At 38.2% G+C, this 23,817-nt stretch overlaps 1 protein-coding gene across 10 annotated transcripts in view; it reads right to left on the bottom strand.

Moving 5' to 3' along the window:
- Window positions 1–23,817, bottom strand: part of MAST2 (microtubule associated serine/threonine kinase 2) — a 208,041-nt gene that overhangs the window by 117,509 nt on the left and 66,715 nt on the right. For all 10 annotated transcript variants that reach the window (XM_068953003.1, XM_068953009.1, XM_068953004.1 and 7 more), the window contains one exon: window positions 5,219–5,250. In XM_068953003.1, coding sequence (XP_068809104.1) covers window positions 5,219–5,250 — 32 coding nt within the window. The remainder of the gene's footprint in view (window positions 1–5,218; window positions 5,251–23,817) is intronic.

Genomic DNA, 23,817 nt, shown 5'->3' with positions numbered 1-23,817 from the left:
AAATCAAAACATATATCTTTACTAGATTGTAATCAAAGTGTGACATCACTTCCTTTAAAGATCTTATTTAAAACAGGCATGTAAAGCCTGCTGTTCACAAGTATTCAAACAAGTCCAATTCCTGCTTACAGTTCCTACCTTCAGATCCTCCCATGATTCAAATTACAGTTGGGGTGCCCCATACGACAAGATTACAATCTTTCAATAGCTATGTTTCTTAACAAAAACAAATCGTCCATCTCAAAAAATAGCCCAGAAAGTCAAGAGACTCTGCTTTCTTAGGTGGCTCTTCCTCACACCACCAGTCGCCCTTCAGAGAAAGCAAGTGCAACATGCAACAGAAAGCACCAGTGCGATCCTTCGTATTTGTTGGGTAGAATTTTATTACGGTGCTGAAACAAGACTCTGGATTAAGCAGTGAAAATCCAGTATTAAAAATGCTTTTCTCACTTCTAAATCCTTGCAGAAAACCTTCATAAACTCATCTCTGATATTACAATACAGCCAGAACACTAAAATCCTCATTCACTGAATTACCTCTTTTTATAAAAACTGTACTTTCAAATGATTGTTAAAGCCTAATATACCAACAGGAAAGCTACTGTGGAGCCCTGTGGGAGGAACTCCAGAGCCAGCCCCACATGTGGGCTTAACAGCACCAGGTTATTTTTGATTTTTTGGCACCTCAGCAGGGCAGCATAAAGAAACTAGTACTGAAGTCCGGAAAATTTTTTCCTGCCATCAAATCTGTTGTCATTGCCGAGGTCCAAGCACCACAGTTTAAACTCAGCACAACTAGAAGCCGAAATGAACTGGTATTCAGCATATCCTCCCAACAAACGTCCTTGGTGTGTGTTTATATGCTATTTTACTGTCAGGAAGCCTGGGGTAAATATAAAATATTACTAAAACCTGTTTAATGAAGCATCCTATGAAATGTCTAGGGCTGAAGACACTCAGGAGCTTTGGAGGCTTTAAAAGAGAGGAAATGAAAGAGAACAAGAGAGACAACGAGCCCCATAGTGGGCTCAAATGTCTTACAGTAAATAGAGATTAAAAGGAATTAAGACTACCATAGCAGCCTTGCACATACATGTCAAACAGTATTATGCTGTTTAACACATTTCATGAAGACAGACATAAAAACTTAAGGTAAATGTTATTTCATACCAGCACCTATCACCAACAAAATAGCAGCTTGCAGTATTTGAATTATTTAATTATGATACTTTTTTTCTTCCTGTATCACACTGTAATTAATCTTACATAGCAAGGCAAGCATTTGGTCTCTGATGACAGGTATCTTCAATATCACCAAAACGCTGCTTGTTGTGGAAAAAAAAAAAATTAACTGCATATAAATATTCTGGACTATAATAATTTTACTTCTAGATAATACAAGGATTACAGCAATCCAAGCTAGAAACCCTGTCAAAGAAATCATGAGGATCTCAGATATAAATCCATATTCTTCACACAAAAAACTGAACAGGTCAATAAAGCTCTTATTATAAACAACTGAATTTCTTAAAAATGGGACACCAAGTAAGAAAGCAGATGGCTCAAATGCAACCCCAACTAAATTTAGTGACTAGCAATTAGCCAAGGAGGTGATCAGAAGTTATAGTGATGCACCTTGTGTTGTGCATCTTGCAACCACACTGAAACTCTGCAGTTTACAGCCTTGTCTTTTGGATGCTAAGGTGCTGTTATATACGTGACTGCACAACCGCTTCATCCAAGCCTCACCACGCTCCGCGGTCCGCGAGACTGGAACGTCTCCAGTGTACCTCACATGCAGGTGCACATCAAAACCCTTTGTAAACTGAAGCCAACAATGCCAAAAAACAATGTCTATGTACACTAGCACCAAAAGAACAGATTAGAGTAGCGGGTGCAAATAATTAAATCACATCCTAATAGGAAGGAGATCAAAGTTTTGAGTCTATCGTTTCAGAGTCGCTATTTGAAATAACAGAAAACATTCATGAATGGTAATTATATTTTGTGAACAAAATCATGGGGCAAACATATCTAATACATTTATATGCATCATTTATTGACGGAAAACTCTGAACGTAGATTGTTGAACCACACCAGAGAGAAAACAGGAACAACTGATTACATTCTAATGCTTGTATTATTCAAACTCTTTGCAGCCTACAACTCAAGACAAACACAATTTCCTTCAGCGTGTTAAACACAGGCCCCCCACACAAATGCAATGTAAGCACACTGACAACTAAACAATATCTCAATAATTAGGCATTCTTCTTAATGTCACCTTGCAGAGAATTGCCACACCTCGTGTTGTGCAGATTGCTTTTTAAATAAATGCTAAGGTCCTCTGCTCCACGAGCAGAGCCATCACCCAAGGCTGTGCGCACGGTCTCTGCTGCTGCCGTGGAGGAGGAGCTGCTCATCACCCATCCTACCACGCACCCTCCTCAGGCTGGACAGGAGACCTTCTTCAGGGGGCAAAACTCAGGCTCTCTGGTTAAAAATACTGAGGTGTCCAACTCCACTTCTTTTGCACAGTACAAGCAAGGGCAATGTCGGCTGTTGCCCAGGCCTACAATCAATTCCTGTACAAAAATAGGGACTACTCATGCTGATCCAGGCAAATATGAAGTGATGAAAGCCGAATAAAGAAAAATTTAGAAGCACTGTCAGGAAGCACTCTCCTTTCTCCTTTCAGCAGAGATAAACGCGCTAACTAATCCACAGTCAAAGACCGGTCTAACTCAAAAGGCAGTCAAAACCACTGCCAGCTATATCAAGGCTTCCTTCAGCCTCTGGCTTGCCGGAAAACATAGACCATTCCTCCCCAAAGACGACCCTTTCAGAGCAGTTAATGCATCCCAGGCTCCAGACTAGCACCCAGGTAAATGCAGAGTGGCTCTGTGCTTCTCTATACTAGAATTGCTACTGAATGCCAAGCAAAGGCTGGGGTGGGTGCAGAAAAGGGATGCACCTCTTGAGGATCTCTGGCTCCAAGCCAGATACTTTATCCATCTGCCGATTCCTAATTCTGCCAGCGAATAAAGTCAATGAATGACAGTCAGTGAATCCGAACCTAGCTGCATCCATAACTACCCCTATCCATTACCTACAGCAATACATTATCTTTTCTGAATAAATTTTATTTCCTTTTTTCTTTTTTCTTCTTTTTTAAACCATATAAAGTTCTCTGTTAACTCGATTCAAGCATCGGAAAAGCCTCCAGAAGAATTGAGAACAGCGTACAGTCTACATTTAAGCACACATTGCTAGGCCATCTTTTTTTTGACAAGAATGGTTTAACCGATTTATAATTACAGCCTTCCTTGATAGGAATTTCTCTAATTCCTCATTCAAAGAGTAACGGCAGATTATTTTTTAATAAACTAAGCACTCTGATATAGTGATATGTAAATCTTGTGCATCAGCTCCATAAGATGCTTTTCAGCGAGTCTATATGCTAATTAGAAAGGCAGCAACAGAGAGATACATAAGCCACAATGCAGTACTGACTTGTTAAATACTTACACTTTTCAAACAAAAATCATTTGGTAGACATGAACAACAGAATCTGTAACTCCAGAAAACAATTAATCCATCAATTAGGTAATGCCTGAAGCTGACCGAACACCTTTCCGTTCTTCATAGATTTTCAGTTTCGCAGCAACCTCGTGCTTAAAATTTATGGCCTGGGTACACACTTAAAATTTGGGGCCTGGACACAGTTAAATTTCTTCACATAACAATGGCTTAACTGGCACTCACTCATGGAAGAAGATGCAAGTGAAACCATGAAAACTCAGTATGTTAAAGCAATGTGGTACTACAGCTCAAATATTCAGTAGTTCTCAGTTTTATTCAGTTACTATACTACTAAATAAAACGTTATACAAATGAAGTACTTCATTTGTATCTCAAATAATTCAAATGCACATTCATGAGTAGTTTTGCATCATACCCACCTCCACGCTTGACCAAGGAAAGTAAAAACCTTTGGCATCCTCAATTTCAGTTGCAAAAGTTTTGTACAAATTTAGATGAAAAAAAAAAAAACCTACTGGTAACTCAGTACTCCACCATTCACTTATACCTGGGTTGTATTCCAATAACCTTCACAGTCTTCAGATTATGAACACCACTGGTCATAAAAATCTATCAAATATAGTTAAGCTAGCACTGAAGGCACACTGCTAAATAAATTAGTGAGAGTTCCATGTTCTGCTTTAAATAACTCAGTGACTGGTTTAACATTGTCATATGAACTGAACTAAAAAAAGGTTTGGTCATGCCTCATTTAAAAAGCCTTTTGATCCACTGTATTGTTCAGCACTGAATCACTGGCACCACACAGCATTTTCCAAACACTGCCTCTTATACAAAGGAGAGAGCTTACATTAGAAAATTGAAAATTAATTCTCATTAAAACCAGAAACCTGAGGAAGAATTGTTATGTGTTTTTGTGAGCTTCATATTTGTAATATACAAGCTTTTAGAAACAATTTAAAATCAAAATACAATAGCAGCTTACCACCAGCATGAATACTTTTTCTTATGCTATGCAACCAATACTGTAATTTTATTCCACCAGAAATCTGTAAGCTTAGCAGAAGCTAAGCTCTCTCATCACATCATAAAAAACACAGTTACTTCACTAAAACACTGAACATCATGATGCAAGAAGTATAATATTAGAAAAATGCTGTTGGTTTAAACTGCCTTTTTAAAAGTCTATTTTTTCATCCTTTGCTACTTTGCGGAAATCTCTCTATTACACTAATTGCTCCACAAACACCTGCATGGGCCAGCAATTGTCTACTTAGATATGTGTCAACACAGACTGCTTGAAGAGCAGCGATCGAAGTTGTTCATATCACACAAATAATCAGCAACTCGTGCAGAATCAGTTCCATGGTGCCAGTGCAAGCAACACCGGTGACTGCAACTTCTTTATAAGAGGCTCCTTCCAGATCAGGATCAGCTCAAGCTGCTAATTAGAAGTAAGCTTACACTATTACTCCTTCTCCTACTATGCTTCAGGAAATGAATAGAGGCTTTAATCTCAGAGCAATAGGAGCTAGCAGTTTCCAGGTGCATGACAGATGCTTTAAAACACTAACAGAGAAATTGGTGTATCCGCCCATTTATGGCATCTCCACAACTCCAGAGCTACGCATGCTTAAAAGGAACCAAGTAATGAATGAAGAATAATTATACTTACAAGCTTCCTCTTCTGGGGAGACTGAGCTCCTTCTGGAAAAAAAAAAAAAAAAGAAAAGAATGAAAACCTAGAGTTAATATTACACATTATCGTGCATTACTCAGCTATTTACCAGTAAATGACCAAGGCTAAACTAATATTAAACTGGCAATTTCTGAATGCATGCTCGGTTTATAATTGTGTAGCGCATGCAGCATGTGAGAGGTGAAACTGCCCCCCATTCACAGCACAGCAGCCTGGGATACAAAAGCTATTCATTTCGTCTGAATGCTGCCTTTGCAGTCACAAAACTATTTAAGCGCTCAACGGAGCACATACAACTTTGAGATTCAAGTCTAAGCATAGGCAGATAAGTCAGTAATTAATTCTGTCCTACACACCTCATCAGCATCATACACGAGCCACTTTCAGCAGTGGCCTGCAATATGCCTAGCATCTGCTTGCACGCATGTTCTCATAATCTCACCAAAAGGAAAATTAACGCAACTGCCTTCCTCCCTGCCCCCTCAAAAATACACATTACTTGTATTGTACATTATCACTGAAAAGGCAAGGCCAGAGAAACACAGCTCCCACTTAGAATCAGCATTTTGCATCTAAGTGGCAAAAACAAAGGAAGATTGGGAATTTTAAGGCACCATAATTTTTATTTTAAGTAAATAAACCACGAGTATGCACAAAGCCTAGATTGTGGTGAGTTCAGCAACGAGACAAAAAACAGCTGGTTGTTTTATCTCTTTTTTCTTTTTTTTTTCCCCCCCTCTTTTTTTTTCCTTTTTCAATTTCCACCTCACATTGCCACCTCGGCACTTCCCGGTCCCAGGGGAGGCTCTGCACTGCGCTTTAGCCGGGAGCCGCTAGGTGGGAGCAGGCCCCCGCTCAGCGCCGCTGCACCAGCCCACAGAAGCCCTACAGCTGAGTCAAAGGCAGGGCAGCGTACAGCTAAAGCTCATATTGCAGGAAAGAAAAAACACTACTACTGATATCAAATGCAAATAATGCCTTTTGAAATGTATTTTCTTTCAAACTTGCAAAATAAAAATTAATTTCCTTTTTAGACTCACAAGGATGCTCAAGTGCATCAGTGCATGCTTTCCATGCACAGCGCAACCGGTGCATGGAGAACAGCACAAGTTAACAAGATCTGAAAGCTGTTCCCATGCCGATTCTAGTCTGCTGATTTTCAGCTTTTCATTCAGAAGGGAAAGCACGTAAGGAGCCAGCTTCAATTTCTGACTCCCAGGAAACTGGTCCCTGTATTGTATTTTGTTTCCTCAAAAGAAAAAAAAAAAACAGTATTTTCACATAATGTTGAAAAAGTCAGTGTAGAAACATCCATGAAAATCTGTTAACCTCTGACTCATATATTTAGTTATGGAGTACATGTTGATTTAAGCAATTAAAAATGTTATTTTTGAATTGTCAATGGTTAGATTGTTAAATAATATATTGGACATTATTCAGTAAAGTTCTTCAAAGGTACTAAAGTCTTCTAGTTACTAGAATTTAAGAAAAACCCTAAGACATTTTGTTATTATTTTCAAGTATGAGTTTTCTACAACTTGAAATTCCATTGCACTTTAACAGTACTGAGCAAATTTCATGTGTGAATTATCACAAGTCTGACAGCTTACAGCATCAAGAAATAAATTCTCATCATCAGACAAACTCGTCAAGATCTAATCAAAACATTTCAAGTATGTAAGATAATAAATCAGTAGCATCTATAACAGGTTGTGTGTTTTATATTCTAAAAAGGTATTTCTTCCACCCTCGTTTGATAGAAAGACTTAAAATTTCCAACTATGAAGCTAACGTAGCAATGAAAGCTTTTTGGCATTGAAAACGAAGAGATAATATGCAATTATTTACTACATACTATTATATACATGTGTGTTTATGTGTATTACATATATATGCATGTTACTTACATCATGTGAGCAGATATATTTAACTTATCCATTTTAAAGAAGACCCAGTGTTAACAAAGGTGTATTTTATTTTATATTTTATTTCAAAGGGCATTTTCTTCTATTCGTATGACATATTTCCATTTACTCCAAAACTGTCAACCCCAGAAATTTTCAAAATGAATGTGTTAAGCCCTAAAATTTCATGGTATTGGCTGAAAAAGGAAAACTGTGACCTTTAAATCTCTTTATCTACCTTGAAGCCTTTGAGCCCATTTACTTTGAGCATGTTTACAAGCTTTGCTCTAGTCATTAGGGCTGAAAAGACACTTAGAAAGATAACACTTTGCTGTCAAACAGCACCACTCCAGTAACTGTGACTCTAAGATGCAGACATAACACTACAGGAATCATGATGCAATAACAAGAGCTGGCAAACTGCTTTCTCTCCTAGACTGTACACTTGTTTTACTCATGTAATATTAGCTTTAATACTTCCTATAATGAAACTATTTCAGGATTAAATGCTTAAAGGGTTAAAAAAGGAATTACTTGGGCTTTGTTCATGAAATCATCTTTCAAAATCTGTGACCAACTGAGTTCCAGGAAGGAAAAAAGTATTTATAGATGACATGTCAATGCAATTGAAATAAATATTATTCTCTCTGCGTAGCAATCGCTTTCAGTCTGTACCTGCACCTTGACAAAGCCAGCGCAGCTGTGGAATCAATAGGCAGTAGCTCAAATTTAATACCTCTGTGGTCTTGACAGCAAAGACCACAGTCAAACCAATCAATTTTTATACCTGTTGTTTCACTACGCCTCATCTCCTGTTAGCCTTAAAATCCCCTTTACAAAACCCTGTGAGCCATCCACCAAGCCACTCCCCGACCCCTGCAGCATTTTTCCCTTCTCCTGGAGGAATCCCAAGCTCCCTCCTCCCACCTGCTCTCCCTTGCCTGCTTTTCCAAGGCACAACTGGCAAGGGCACTTCTGAAAATGCTCTGAACCAAGCCAGGACTGGAGGGGCCAATGCAAAAGCATCAGAGCTGGAAATTAAATGACTGTGAGCACGCGCTGGTGGCCTTTGCTTTCCCTGACTCACCAGTGAGTTACTGTCTAAAAAGTTGCTTCCCGGGGAAGAAGAAAGAAAATGCCTGGAAAAGGAAACAAGAAGGGAGCAGACTGCAGTCAGAACTGATGACCTATTTCAGGACACTCATTTGGGGATGCGTCAGATACCAAATGGTGAACGAAGTGTTGTGACTTGACTTGCTTCCACCCACCCATACACAGGAGTCTGGCATTACAGGTCCATGCGTCCTTAAAAAAAATCCCATTTAAAGAGATAAGATAACTAATGAAACACTGCTGAGCTATGCCTAACTAGTCTGACATACTGTTTCCAAGGTGCAGCAACAATCTTTTAAGTAAATATTTTAGTTTATACTAAGGATATTTTTCATTTAAGACCACCTTTCTGATGAGAACATCACATGCATGTACAACATTTCAAACTGCCTCTTCAGACAGCAACACCTGCCTCCCTGAGCATTACTTCAGCCAACCGCTGTGCCACCTGCTCTCTAGGTCAACAATATAACCCTTGAAATGGAGATCTACCTTTTGCATTTACTTTATACAAAGAGATAAACAGCACAAGGATGCAAAATTTAAGAAAGAAGATTGTCACACATTATTCACACAAGTTTTGGAAGTGGGAACAAACAGTTACTGCCACAGATCCTCCATCACTGAAAAATAAAAAGTGTATTAAATCTTGGAGAAGTTAAATGACAGGAACAGACTGATCTGAAAGTTAATTTTTTGCATCAGTTCCATATTTCAAGGCATAATTATTAAATGTGCAACCTGATCTCTACATGACAAAAGAAGCAGCAGATTTTCAGACAACTAGTTAAAAAATGAATCTTAAGAAAGAAATTTAGCTTCATGGAATTTATAAAAGGACAGTTCTCATACCCTCCTTCAAAAGAGCCCCTTATCGTTCCCGCTTATCTTGTCATCTCAAGTTATGCAGACAAAATCAGTTGGACGCCGTAACACCACGGCTCAGGTTCTGCAATAGGACTGGATCCTCACTGGCCCTATCATTTTCTTGTGTAAGGTATGTTTGCTATGGGAGAGGCAGCAAGGAAGCTAAAACAGAAAACATATTGACCATTTTAAACATGATTTGTCTGCTTACATAATACATTGTTGACTGCATATACGCTGAAAATGTATTCTATTGTGATCTTTCGTATACAGAAACCATGTTTTAAAAGAGAGTTGTTTCAGGGAGTGGAAAGAGCACTGGCTTTTTGCATACACATATGCACACTATATGAAATGAAAATAAAGTCTGGAAATCTATTTCTTCATTGACCTACAAGACGACCCATAACTTTCCAACAGAAAGCGCAAAGAAAACAGGAGCCCATCACTCAAAATTGTCACTTTCTCTCAATCTTGTAATTTGTCCTTGAATATGTAAGCTGCGCATATGGCACAGACCCACAGGCAAAGTTGGATGCTAGAGTGCGCACTGATGGCAGCTTAAACGTAGTCCTTTCAAATTAAAGTGAGAACCATCACTACCTTCAGGATGTTCAATATTTCTGCCAGAGCAGACAGCATGATTCCTGAAACTGCCTTTGACCGCGGCTTTCTTGCATGGTAGGCTCACTATCATACCAGTAGGGATAAGAGACAAATATTTTTACAGCTATAACAGTAAATACATTTCACTTAGTAAGTTAATATTTCACAGATGATGAAATTCCACTGACACTCATTGACCTGGTACCACACACGTCTTAATTTTTTTCCATTGCTGATTTTGTTTGCTTTAGGGCATACTACCAACCAGCAGGGGATTAATTAAATTTCTTTCTATATATAACCATTTGCATTACAGAAATGCTATAATGAGGGTTACAATCTTCAATGCTCATGGAAAATACAACCTGGCCATGCAAGGACATAAACTGTAATCCATGCATCAGATTAAAAGGAAAGAGTTTTTCATGGTCATTAGAAAAACACCCCATACTTTCTCCTATCAAAACCTATCAAGAAAAATAATTTCCTTCTTCTCACTTTATCATTGTAAACGGTTATTAAAAACAGTACTTTTCAATTTCTCTCAAGAGATGATTACATCTGAACTTATTTGCCAAACTCATTGGCAAAGAATTTTAAACAGCAACACTAACACTGTATCTGTGTTGAATGTCAGATTAATCTATAGAATATTCTGCAGATATTATTTTCTATAATTTACTGCCTTTTTAGAAACTAAAATCAGAATCACATTGTTAGATCATCTGCTTAACTACAGAAATGCTTAAAATACAGAAAACAAATACCCAAAATACTTTCCAGTATCTTTCAAAATATTGAGAGGATACAGAGTTTAATTCCCAGAGCCTGCTCAGCACTGTTCAGAGACGATACTTGCCATCACACTAAACGCAAACCGCCATGGACAGCGCAGGCCCAGTGGTAAGCATCTTCCCATATTCCCAATACTAGTCAAATGCTAGGGAACAGCCCTTCCCAAAGAAACCCCACTTTCATGGCCACAGGGTGCTAGAGCCTTAGGGACAACGTGCAACGCACTAAAACAGCTAATGCTATACCTGTTTACTTTTTCAGTATTATCCTAAATACCCTATAAATAATTCAAGCAAACTAAACATATTATTTGGATTACTTACCTACTTCAACAGAACTTACATGTCAGTAAAAATGTCATTTGCAAAGTGCATGAACACACAAAACCAACCGAAAAAAGCAATCTGATGTTTGGCTGACAGGCATCCTTGTTTCTCTAAGTAATCAGTTTACAACATTCATCAAACCAAGCGGTCAAGCCTCAGCCGATGATGCGTTTAACGTTTTCACCGTCTCCTGGCCTTTCTCCTCTCTAATTTAGAAGCCTCTTGCCAGTCAGCTAAAGTAAAGCTTTTGGGTTTTCTTTCAAAATATATAGTTACTACAGAAGAAAATAAAGATAAAAGGTCTTTAAACTAAACGAAAATTCCCAAATATAGCAAACCATTTTCCCCCTCTTGCACCAGCCTGAGGAACACAAAACTCTTTCTTTCTAGGTAAAGCTAAGGATCCAGGTCACATCTGTGCATTAACCTGTTAAGGGCATATGGCTTTAAACATTGCCTGTTAATCTTTCATACCACTTAACCTCAGGGCTTTCCATAAAATTAAGACTATCAGTTACTTAACCTCAAATGAATCCAGAGCACATCTCAAAATACATAAGAACTCCCACTTTTCTCAGATTTTTTTCAGTATATCCCTTCCCCCACATTTTTTTTTATGCAAGCTGAAGCGCCTGCTCCATGCTTTGTACATTACATCATGTTTCTGAAGCCCAAAATACAACAGTCTGCAGTCCGCTGCTCTAAGCATTACATTGTGCAGTGCACCACGGGCCAGACTGAACCCACCCATGGTAACGAAAAGCAACAGCAGCAACCACACATCGTGGCTTGGATAAGAGGATGCCAGTAAAAACGATGCATGCAAACTCCAGTCTCAGGCAGGCGAAGGGAGATTTGCCCAACCCCAGGAACAAGCCAGCTGCCACAGCTGAGCTACCGCCCGCGCGAGGAGCGGGCTGTTTGCAGCCAGGGAGAGGGTGGCCACATCACTCCAGCAACTGCAGCGATGAATGACTTGCAATTCTCAAAGTCACATTTCCTCCCCAGGACTCATCCCTATCTCCGTTATTCAGCACTAAGAGGAAAGGGTCACTCTAATTTCATGCTATCAATAAAGCAGCAGACTCTTTTCAGAGTAAAGCAAATAGCTGGTTTCATATTTGATCTCAAGCTTTTTAGCCGAGGTTACACAATGAGTGGCTTCTCAAAATTAAAGACAACCTCTGAGAAGCCTGGTCAAATTAAGAATAGCAGGTACAGTAACCGAGCTGTTCAATCTTTAGATGTCAGTAAACTAATTTGCTACTGACTTGATTGGTTTCCTCCAGGCTAAAAAAAAAAAAAAAGAAAAAAAAAAAAGAAACAGCAGCTCTCTTCAAATACACTTGCCAAACTTATTTCTGAATAAAACATACTGCATAAAAGATAACGTGCAGGAATAAGTAAGTTTAAAGATTACTGCTTGTAATTAGTAATCCAGAGTTCTAGATGTGATGCAGAAACAAGGAACAAACAACAGAGCAGAAGGGAGGAAAAAAAAGGCGAATTTGCTCCGAAAACAGTCAATCCACAGATCCAATGGCAATAACTTTAAAGGACCATTACAACTTATTCGCTGGAATAAACAGCCACAGGCACCCAAACTGCATGGATCAACTCCGTAAAAAGTGAGATGTATAGCAGCTCTCCATAAATACAGACAGGTCATACTTTAAAATCTCAGAAATTAATATATTTATTAAATGCTCCAAATCTTCATTATAGATATTACATATTTACACAAATTAGCCTAAGGGAGGGGGAGTACTGAGAGGAATAAAGTGCACAGCTCAGATGTCTCATTAATTTTTCTCATTAGTTAATTCCAGTTCTACAAGGCCATGAAGCAGATTACTGATCTACCTCGTGCGCGAAATAGCATGCCCAGCACTGAAGAGCCATCCAAAAGAGTGGGAGCAACTGTTCAAAATTCCCTTCCATTTTGCCAGATTGCACCAGTTTGAGTAATTTTAGCCAAAGGTTATGTTCTACATAAATTTGGAAAACACAGAAAAAAGTGTGCCATCTCAGAGACGAACAGGACTGCAGCTGTAATGCTATTGTTAGAAATTGCTCTTAAAATTACTCTGCCTTGACTTGCACCAAAAATTCCCTCAAGACTGGGCATGCAACGATCACAAGGAAACAGTCACAGCTGCTAAAAATGCCAAGAGCATTACAAATAAACAAATCCAGTTTCATTCTCTCCCTTGTTCTGGCTCAGTACTAATATTAATCCATGATTAGGTCAGCTGGCATTTCTACTATACATATATCTTCTCCTTAAAAGGTGGTTTCCAAAAGAATTGAGAGCTAACATCCAGGCTACCTGACCAGTGATTTTATTTATAAAAATCTTGAGACATACATTATTCAAGTTAAAACTTGGAGTAATCAAGCCCAACGCAATTTTGGTGGGTTTTGGCATCCTTCTGGTCTTTTCTATATAAAAGAGAAATAAAACAATGAGCATCTCACTCCTGGAGGCGCTCATCAGCTCATATCCGTTTGGTGCAATGTAATACATAGTGTGAACACAGATCACTGTCATGAAAAACACTATATTGAAATACATAGGTTGAGAAACAATCTCTGACACTGCAGTTGGGCCAAAAAATATGCAGTCTCAGCTCAAGAGTAAAATTATCATCAATTAAAATTATCATAATAGTCAAAACGGTTGTTTATTCTGTCAGGTTCCTTTCTCACCAAGTCCTCAGTTACAAAGTATTTGAAAAGTAGTTAGGCAGAAATGAAGTCAGTTTTTTTTTCCCCCGAAGAGGTACTACGCGTCTCCAGACTTGCTTTGTCTATGGTAAGCTTAGACTTTTAGCACCCAAACATAATTTTATTTTTACAACCGCACATTTTCAACTGCTTTAGATAAAAAGAAAATCCACATCATCAAATCAATCTCTCAGGAAGGCTGAACAGCTTAACATCCCTGAAACAAGGACAAATTTCTTAATAGTACAACTCTGGTGGACATTCCTAGGGAAGAAACGCTTCCCAGTTCCTCAAAAAGCCTCAGTGGAGGAGTCTTCCCCTCCTCCTCTGAAGCTGCAGAGAGTCCATTCCACATACATCACGCAAAAGCACTTCCAGAAATTGAAAGCATAAGCAATCAATTCTAAAGATATTTAGTAATTAGTCCTAAAAGGAATTCTAAGCATATAAAGCTCCCTTGCCTTCATCTAGCGTATGACCGATTGCATCTGTAACCTCACAAGGCATCCATTATGGTCAGGAGTTAATTACAGCTGCTCTGTACGGACATTATTTACAGAACAAGCACGTGCAACCTTCCACCGCTTAGTTAGCCGACATGAGGCTCTTCAGCTTATCCCTCTCGGATCTCTGCTTCCCACCACGAGCAGGGAAGGGGGGACAGGCCAAAAGTTCTCTGCTCATTTTTGCAAAGGCACAGGGGTAAGGATGAACACTCATTTTATGAAGAAGTGCATGCGCTGGGCACCACATGAAAATCTTGAATAAACAGATACCAGCTAGTATTTACATCTTTGTGAACAGCCAACAGAATTTACTCAAAAATTCACTCAAAAAAAACTTACTCAGAAGTGAACAGTCTGATACTGCTTTTATCTGCTGGACCCCAAATTACAGCCAAACTCAAACATAAATCCTTCCCAGAAGTGATGAAAGAAAGGGCTCTATTACTTCATTCCCAGATAATATTTACAGCAGAAGAAAACAGCCACAAAAGTTTTACATTTGTATTATGCATATAGCAATGGCTTAATCACCTGGAAATACAAGAGGTTAGAAGGACGGAAAAGCAGTAAAACAACCTCACTTCCATAAATTATGACACTATTACCCACAACATGCCTTGCTTCAGAGTTAAAACAGAAAGAACCTCTAGAACTACCTTTTAATAACTAGTCCTGGAAAATAAAATCTTCAATGAAAAGCAAACATGAAATTGAAACATACTCTCCCACCATCTTGGCACACATACTTTCAAACACGGGTTTCGTTTGTTTCGGAATATTTAAATTAGCTATAAAGACAAAAAATTATTTTGGCACTTAAAAGCGCCTCTTAATTTTGATGAGGTAGAAGAACACTACTAACGATCAATCATGACCTAATTCTAAAATTAAAATCTCAGACTACTTTGAGGGAACGACACTCCTTGCCATGTTCACACACGACAAGACTCTGAAGGCAAAATATGTAAAACGGGAAACTGCAAAGTAGTGCTAGGCCAAACCCAAGATGAATTTACAGATCAAACTGGGTGTGGTGAAAGGTTTCTACTGGTGTATGCAACCAAATCTTCAGGCTTAGAGGAGGCAGAAGAGACCTTGGAAAAGAAGCCCCTATTGCTTTCAGAATGAAAGCCAGCGGAGCTGGAGCTCATCAGCTCGGCCTGACCTCATCCATGGGCATATTTTTAATAACTAGATCCAGGCCTGTCCCTCAGGTGACTCATACACTAGGAAAATGTCGAGTGAATTAAGGGTTTCAGACCTCTAAGATTTCTCATATGAAAAAGCATGTGATACATCTAAACATCTTTCACAGATTTATTTCTGAACAGTCTTACATTTAATACAGTTGGATAACTCAGACTTACATGGTGCCAAGAGATCTGTTTCAGAGTAAAGGAAAATTCATTCCCAATTAAAGTACTGGTAAAATACAGACACTCGCTCCCCAAGCACAGATTTGAGAAACTGCAGACTGTGCTTAATGACTTCTGGTTCGGATGGGTGATTAGTGTGCTCTGTAATGGACTGAGAGAAACAGCTGATTCTATTACAAGGACATGTTCTGGCTAGGATTTTGCTCTCTGCTGCATTTAAATTATAAATACCGACTCTGTTGAAAATAGGCAAAGACAAAAGATATTAATCAATCTCTAAGTCTTCTGTCCTTTATAATACCTCAAATTAGGGCAAACACTGACTCCACCACCACAAAAAGATTCTCAGGTGATCAGGACTGTCTGTACTGTCATTGCTCTTCCATGCTACCAAGCGTACTGTTCTTTTCATTCTCTAAGGCTTTTGGAAGAAACTAAGTTTCATTCACTCAGGTGTTGGCTTCAAAGGCAGATTTCAAGACATACGTCAGGTTGCACCTGTGGGAACAAGTTTCTGAAGCCTTTGCACGAATCATCCATTCGTCAGAAGCTGTCACTGAGCAACTCTCTTCTCCAGACGGGATTTGGGAAGGGCCTTCGCTGACACTGACACGTGTCCTTGTTCACACTTTCAGGTTCAAGGCAATGCACCTTAAAGTATTCAGCAAGTAGAGGCTTCTGTGTAGTCAGCACATGATGGCTTTATTTTAATACTCTTACTTACCCTTTTTAATTCAATGTCATTAATGTACTGTAGAACAACTAGACAACCAGAATCCAAGCCCATGCTTCTTCGTTACACGTTTTGTACAACCTACAAAAAGTTATATGTACTGGAGGGAAAAAAAAGTAGCATGTAAAGTAAAAAAAAATTTAGTACACCTAAAAAAAAGAAATACAGTATTGGTGTAAACAGCTAAAAACCAGCTACATAACTCTGTACAACTTTTTCACAGCTTAGTTTTCTTGCAGTTTTCTTTTGCGCTCACCTAACGATCGGCTCCCTTTCATCAGCCTGTCTCAGAATGGAAGTTGCAATGTTTGTGTGTTACATATGTTTATTTATACTTAAGAGGACATTTTGTACAAAAAATATACACAAACTTTCTTACAAGAATTTTTGCAGAAGTTTCTGCATTTACATTTGAGAGGGACCTAAATACAAACAAAAAGCTAAAAAGCAAACAGTTTTGTGGCCATCTGTGATGAAATAACCTAAATGGCTCACAAAGGAAAACCTCTACATCTAACTTTTCAATAGCACTCTTTACTATATTATCTTCAGTAAAATAAATTGCTTCTCCACCAGGAAAACTCTTAGTTTATTTGATTTATATATTTAAATCACTAATTCCTACTTAAACATTAATGCTTTAACTCGCCCCGAGCTGCCACAAGACACACCTGCAAGCTGCATGACTCACTGACTTCTCACAAGTGCAGCTTGAGCAGCCAGAACCCAGGATTATTTACAGAATTAAAGTGATCCTGTAAAATCATTCATTTCATGTGAAAAATCCAAATTGCAGTTTCTTAACTCTCCTGCAACTTTAAACTCTGATAACTGATAATTTTCGTTTCTATAAAAGAGTTTAGAAAAGGGTAAAATTGTTTCAACATATTCTGACTCCAATAGGTTCAAAGCTTCTAAATTCGTTTTCAATTCTCAATTTCTCACAAAGTGAAAGCATAGCAAAGAAAAGGAAAAACTGAGTGATCTCCATTTACCTTCTATTCTTGAGGCTAAAACCATTACAACCAAATTCACCTCAGAATTTGAAGGTGTCAGTTAACATAAGCAGAAAAATACAACTTCAGCTAGGAACTTCCTGGATTTATGGGTCTATTTTTAATACGGACCTCGTATTTGTTGAATTAGAATTTTAATAGGGGAAAGCAAAAACACTATCCAACCCAGAAATTACACACCTGGCCCTACGTAGGGGTATTTAAGTTACATATATAAAGTCAAAGTAACCCCACTACAGCTTCTGGAGTTACTGAAGACTTACATATACAATAAGTGACACTTTAGACTTAAATTTGAGTAAAAACTATTTAAGATGTGACAAAAACTTCAAGTCACAAGTTACATGTTAACACAAGATATTTTTTACTGTTATTCTCTGTTACCTTCTTAAATAACTCAGAAGTATGTTTCATGTTAATGAATTAAACTAAAAAGTTATTTTCTGCCTATCGTTTACTTTAATAAAAGTATTTATCTTTAAAACAACCAAAAACATCAGCCTGACATATATTTTAGAAAACCTGAGGTGGCTTACACAGAGGTTTGGCAAAGGAAAAAAAAAAAAAATTCAGAGAAAAGAGAAGGTTTTTTTAGATATACTTTGTCCTCTGCTTTATTAGAGTATAAGCCCCTGTGAAAGTGCATTGCTTTCTAAACATAAACATAGTTTTGGAACATGTTGCAACTGCAGGTAAAGTAACTCCAATCACACTTCCTCCCCCTTCTGAAGCTGTAAGCAGCTAATCAGGCTTTATACCTACTCTACTTAAATTACAAAGTACAACTTGTTTTAAAAAAAAAAAAAAAAAAAAAAATCAATAGACATTACGTACTACTTATTAAAAAAAAAAATCAATAGATATTGTAGATGAATAAACTATTACTTTTCCTAATAATTAGAACCAAATATTTATAAGCCTCTATCTACCCAAGTTTAACATTAAATGCACATGTACATTGAGAATTTAGATGTGCACTGGATCTAGGTAACAGAATACATAATGGAAAACTTAAATTAGAAAGAACTATTTATAAGATAGCTACTAAAGAGTATTAAGCCCTATTTTCAGTAATAACACCATGAGATTTGCTAATTTCAATATATTTAAATACTATCCCCCTTGCTGCACAATCCTAGGAAGAGAGTAAACATGACATAATACTGACAAAGCAACTTACTGGGTGGAAAAAAAGCTTTGTATTTTCAAAACAATATGGGGACTGCACAAGTTTCCCTTAATTTCAGTGGAAAAAGCAGGGAATTAGGTTCCACTGTACTTTCTGAAAAAATCTCAGCTTGTGCTTCTCTTCATAAAAACCAGGCTTTTGCCGTGATGAATTGAGATATTCCTATCAGGATATATGACTCTCTGGAGTCTGAGAAATACAGAAAGCAAGAGAGGGCAGAAAAGCCAAAAGATGAATAAGCAATATAATAGCAATATAAGGGAAAGGCAAATGAGACCGCCTACAACGTCAGTTAGCTAGCATGCACAATACTGAACAACAGATCAAAGCAGAACTAATGTTTGAAGTCAAAAAAAATAAAATGAAAGTTTACTTTGGCATCATAAAACAACCCTGATATAAAAGGCATCTCAGATACCTACCTACAGGAGGATAAGCAATGAGAAACAGCGCCGTTAGCATCAACTTTTCAGTAGACTAAGACAGATGGGTGGGGAAGCAGCTCCATAAATGAAATCTATTAAGCTAAAAATACTACAGAAGAGAAGCTTCCTTGAACCTCTGCAGGCTGGAATCCTGGACTGTAATAGCAAAAACGCAGTACCAGCACGGCGCTATCAACTCCCTGATCAGGACAGTGACCACAATCAGGAAACGCGAAACAAAATTTGGGAAGCTGCAAAGTTAGGACAGGTCACGAGTGCGGGCAATTTCCAGTTACTCGCACACAGACAGGGCTAGTGCTTCTTTAGGGTAAGGTGTGGAGGGAACATTTTGGAAGCAATAAGTGATTGCTTCCCGGAAGACTAGTTTGAATTCCAAGAAGATACGCTATTTTGGATTTTTGGTCTATGTTCCTTTTAATTTTCAACGTCCACAACACGACTGCAATGGGCTTTGGTGCAGCCCATTTCTCCTATAAGAAACTCTTCGGTCCTAAAAGGTTAATCAGATCCTAAAACATCTAATCCCTCCTTTTACACCATCATCTCATCCACGCAGTGAAATATTGAGCCGGCACTGTTTCACGGTTCATCACAGAAGCCTTGGACTTCAGTGTCCTGTTTGACAGCCTGAATTTAGCCTCAAGAGTATCCCTCCCAGCACCTCTGACATGACAAATCCAGCCATGTGTCTAACAGAATCTCCCACTACCACCATCTGCTTCCTCCTGTCCCTGAAGATCCCCTCTGCTGCAGAAGCCTCCTCAATACCACAGGATTAAGTGCATCACCTGAAAGACAGATCTTATCAGAGAGATTAGATCGCTGCTTCCTAGCAGATATCCTCCTTTTCCAAAACGCACTTCCTCTTCAGCAGCACAGAGGCTGCCACAATTAAGATAGGACTGCTCCATAACATCCCTGTAGGCCTCATCTATGAATTTCTCTACTCTCTAGGTTGCTCCAGCTCCACTACCTTCAGCTTAAAGAGCAAACTCTTAGTACTAGAAGCTCCCTGAACTGCATGCACAGAGCAAGGCTGGCTCCAAGACGAGGTAATGATACAGCTTGCATTCTCTGCAATAAACTGGAGAGCCCTCTAGTTTGCTGTTAGATTTTTATTTACATCTTGTGCCTAAAATATGTTAGCTATTGGAAGCTACTAGTTAAGCTTCTCCCTTCAGTAAGCAATTAAGATTACTTCCTTCCCACCCTATTCTATTTTTATTAAGCTAATTAGAAATAGGCAAGATATATCCAAGAGCATTTATAAACAAAAAAAACCCCAGAACTGACTTGAGGCACTCTCTCCTTTCTTTAAGGACAGCTAATCCTTTTGTTGTCCCCTGTTCACTATATAAATTATAAAATTGTTGCTTGTACTCTCGAATCTCTGAATAGGCTAAGCATTCCCAGCATTCCAGAAATGAGGACAGAAAGCTACCTCGAGTTTTAAACATATGGTACATCTCACACAAAGAACCCCTCCACCCTCAAATGCAAGAGATGAGTAAAAATATTGATTTTTAAGTAAAAAGTTAGGAGGGGACCTCAACGTTTTCCAATAATTCCAGCATTACAGGGGGCATCCCGCACAAGAGCAAGTGTGCAAATTAAAACATCTGTGTAAAACTCACGCAGTGTGAGGAATTTATTAGGTAAGTGGTCAACATAATGCCAAAAGAGATATATACACAACTAACTACTCATACACCCATAGGAGGCTAAACTAACTACTAATTTCAAAAAAAAAAAAAAAGAAAAGGTAGACACTGTGAACAGTTCACTGAAGACAATGTACAGCTAGAGCCTGGAAAAAAAAGCAAACAAGATGTTAATATCAAGGACAAGATGGAACATATTATGGAAATTACTATAATGCTATTATCTCAGTCAGAAGCATAGCAGCAGCTATGATGCCACATCTGGTCTTGGCCATATGATTCACAAAGATAAATCCCAGGCTCCTAGCTACTATGTAGGAAAATCAATTTAAGAATAATATATAATTGAGCCTGACACTAGAAAAAAAATTGGACAAAACTATCTTCAGGACTCCAAACACCAACTTTAAAGAACACCTTTTCAGAAAACTGTAAACACCCCATCCTTCTAGCAAAAAGAACAGAGGTATCCTCAAGTGTCTGCAGTGTGACGGCAGAGGCACTGAGCAATGCCATCCACAATTCAGCGTGGGAGTGCCTCCACTCCAACTAAGAGAAATGCACATTGAAACGCTAGCAGCCCTCCTTGTGGGGAAAGCGGTCTTTGGCTGCAGTGAGAACGCTCTCTTGGATTCATTGAGAAAAATTCAATGAGAATTTCCACGGAAGAAAAGCTACAAAGGACAATGCTGGCACAAGAACAGATGCCTAAAAATGGGTGCATGCAGATGCGCTGGAAACTGACATAAGAAGTTTCTATTTTCAGAGGACCAAGCTTCTGAGACAGCAGCCCTACATATTATGAATGACCTATACTCTATGGTCTTAAAGAGACAGAATTGATAGTGTATATACGTTATTCCATACATATGTGTACACATACATACACACTTTCTACAAACACACATGCATACATACAAAAAAACTCAGCTGCTTTAGGATACATGGAAAGCTCATACATTTTAATTTGGACATACGGAAATTGTAGAGAAATCAGAACAAACTTTGTTCCAATGCACCGATACAGCAGACTGCAGTATTATGTATAACATACCTTCCTTTACAACTGAGTTCTGTCTTTGTATAAGAAAAAGCTTAAAAAAAAACACAGGTTTCTGTAATGCATTTTCTATATGTACAGTTTATAGAGGCAATCTAAAATGGCCTACTGTATATATAGCAGGCAAACTGAAAGCTTAGGACAAGAAGAATTTTCCTAATCTGCTTAAGGACAGGTTGTTTTTTTTTTTTTTTCTTTAGTGGCAACATGGCGGCTGCTGCTGCATGCCTATGTTTCTCCCCACTAAGCCTGTTTGCTTTTTGTGCTCTGTGTAGTTTGATTCTTTGGGGTGGATTAATTGTTTTTTTCTTTTTTGTTCTCACGCTAGGATCGCTCTTTTATATGATTTTACGGCTGCCATGGCCATTTTCTATGGGGGCACTTGTTTGTTTGTTTTGTGGTTCATCTTCAGTGAATCCTCTCTAGTTACAACCTTTTTGGCTTTTTATTGCACTTTGTTATGGCACTACAAATTGTCTTAAGAAAAATAAGCTGCAAGGCTATGAGCCCAAATTTTCAGCATGCGAAGACTGCAGAAGGAGCTGTGTCTGCTGCTGACCCAACTGAGGTCCCCGCTGAAATACTTCTTAAACTGCAAATTATCTCCATCCATCCTAAATGAGACAACTGTCACTTCTTCTTACAAGAGGGTGCACTCCAGGACTAGGAATCACACTGCTGAAGGCAATAGCATTGATTAGGATATTGACCAAGAGAAGAATGAACTTACCAAGAATCCAAAGGCTTTCTCACTTGACTCTAATGCCACCAGCATATATTATCAGTCGTTACTTAAGAGTTCTGCACCTCTAAACAATAAGGCTTTCACAATTCAAAAAGAATTAGCACCTCTATGTTAATCAATGAAAATGTTTAATTTAATTTTGACTTGGTCAGTGAAGTCTGTTACCCACATATATGATACGGAGTTTGGAAATACACCTTTGATTGATCTCCACCGTTAACACTGCATTCAAGAGAGAGTTTACCACCCTTCAAGACGGATCTCCTGATCTGCTTTCCGAGGTGAAGATGCAAGCTTTAGTGACTGAGAACGGATTGTGCTTCAGTTGCTCTAACACTGATTTCTGTCCATGTTGTTAAAGTGTCAGTATCTTGCATTACTGCGTTAGAAACTGAAATTCTATATACTCCAAAGAAATATATTTTAAAAATTGAGAAGAAGAAGATTCTACTTTGTCCACTGCAAGACTACAAAGTCTTTGTGAGTCTATAACAGCATTTGATTATTATTCTAGTATTAGTTTATTATCTTTTGTGCATCAGAAGTAACCTCCCACATCCAAAAATCAGTTTCTTATAAAAGTAGAAATCAACGGTTTGCAGTTTTCCCCCACTTTTGTCCTCTGCAGTGTTCTCTGTTGAAAACTTAAATGGCGTTTAACAGGTCTTCTTACTCAACGCTTGGCAGTCATCAGCGGAATTCTAATCTCTTTCCTGCAATCAGGAGTTACTATCATAAATACAGTGCCATATTGGCTGCCCTTACAAATTACAATGAACTTGCTCCTATTATCTTGAAATTGTCCTTGACAATAGCATAAAAGGTCTTACTTCTCTGTTAATTCTCACAGCTTCTTGGAAAGGAAATCTTTATTCAGGTTACTAATGTGAGCATTTTTCTTCTAATGTTAATACTAAGTCATTATTTTTCCTCTTGAGCTGATATGTCCATGGTCCCCTTACGGTAGTTTTTCTTTGTTTACAGTAAATCCTGTGGTATTAGGTAAGTATGGTAAATGATCTATTGCTTACTTGATACTCATATTTTTAGTTCAAAATTTTCATGTGCTGAGCTCCATGTTACTATTTTATATTTCTACAAGACTATTCAGTTAGCTATTACATGAGTTCTTTAAGGAATTATGATTCACATTCTGATATCTCTTACACTGTTTAACATGTGTCAAAATAAATAGTAGAAAAATCCTTTTTAATGCAAAAGAACTCCTGCATAGATACTGCACAAGCCTTTATCAACTAACACACTATTTGAAGATTTCCGTTCCAAAGCAATTACCACTCCTGCAGAAGAAAGTAGCCGATGAAACGGGGTGGGGGGGGGCAAAAAAGATCAGTACTTAATCCATTATCACATCCCAGTAATGCTAATCTAGGTGTAAGATTAATTTGTACTTCAAATATATTAGAGCAGCAAAATAAGATTTACTTCCAGAAATGTGCAAAAGAGAATATATCCATATGCTCAAATTCAACATCTACTGCAAC

The sequence above is a fragment of the Struthio camelus genome, chromosome 8, assembly GCF_040807025.1.
Source record: "Struthio camelus isolate bStrCam1 chromosome 8, bStrCam1.hap1, whole genome shotgun sequence".
Classification (NCBI taxonomy): Eukaryota; Metazoa; Chordata; class Aves; order Struthioniformes; family Struthionidae; genus Struthio; species Struthio camelus.
This window is presented reverse-complemented; position numbering and strand designations above follow the sequence as displayed.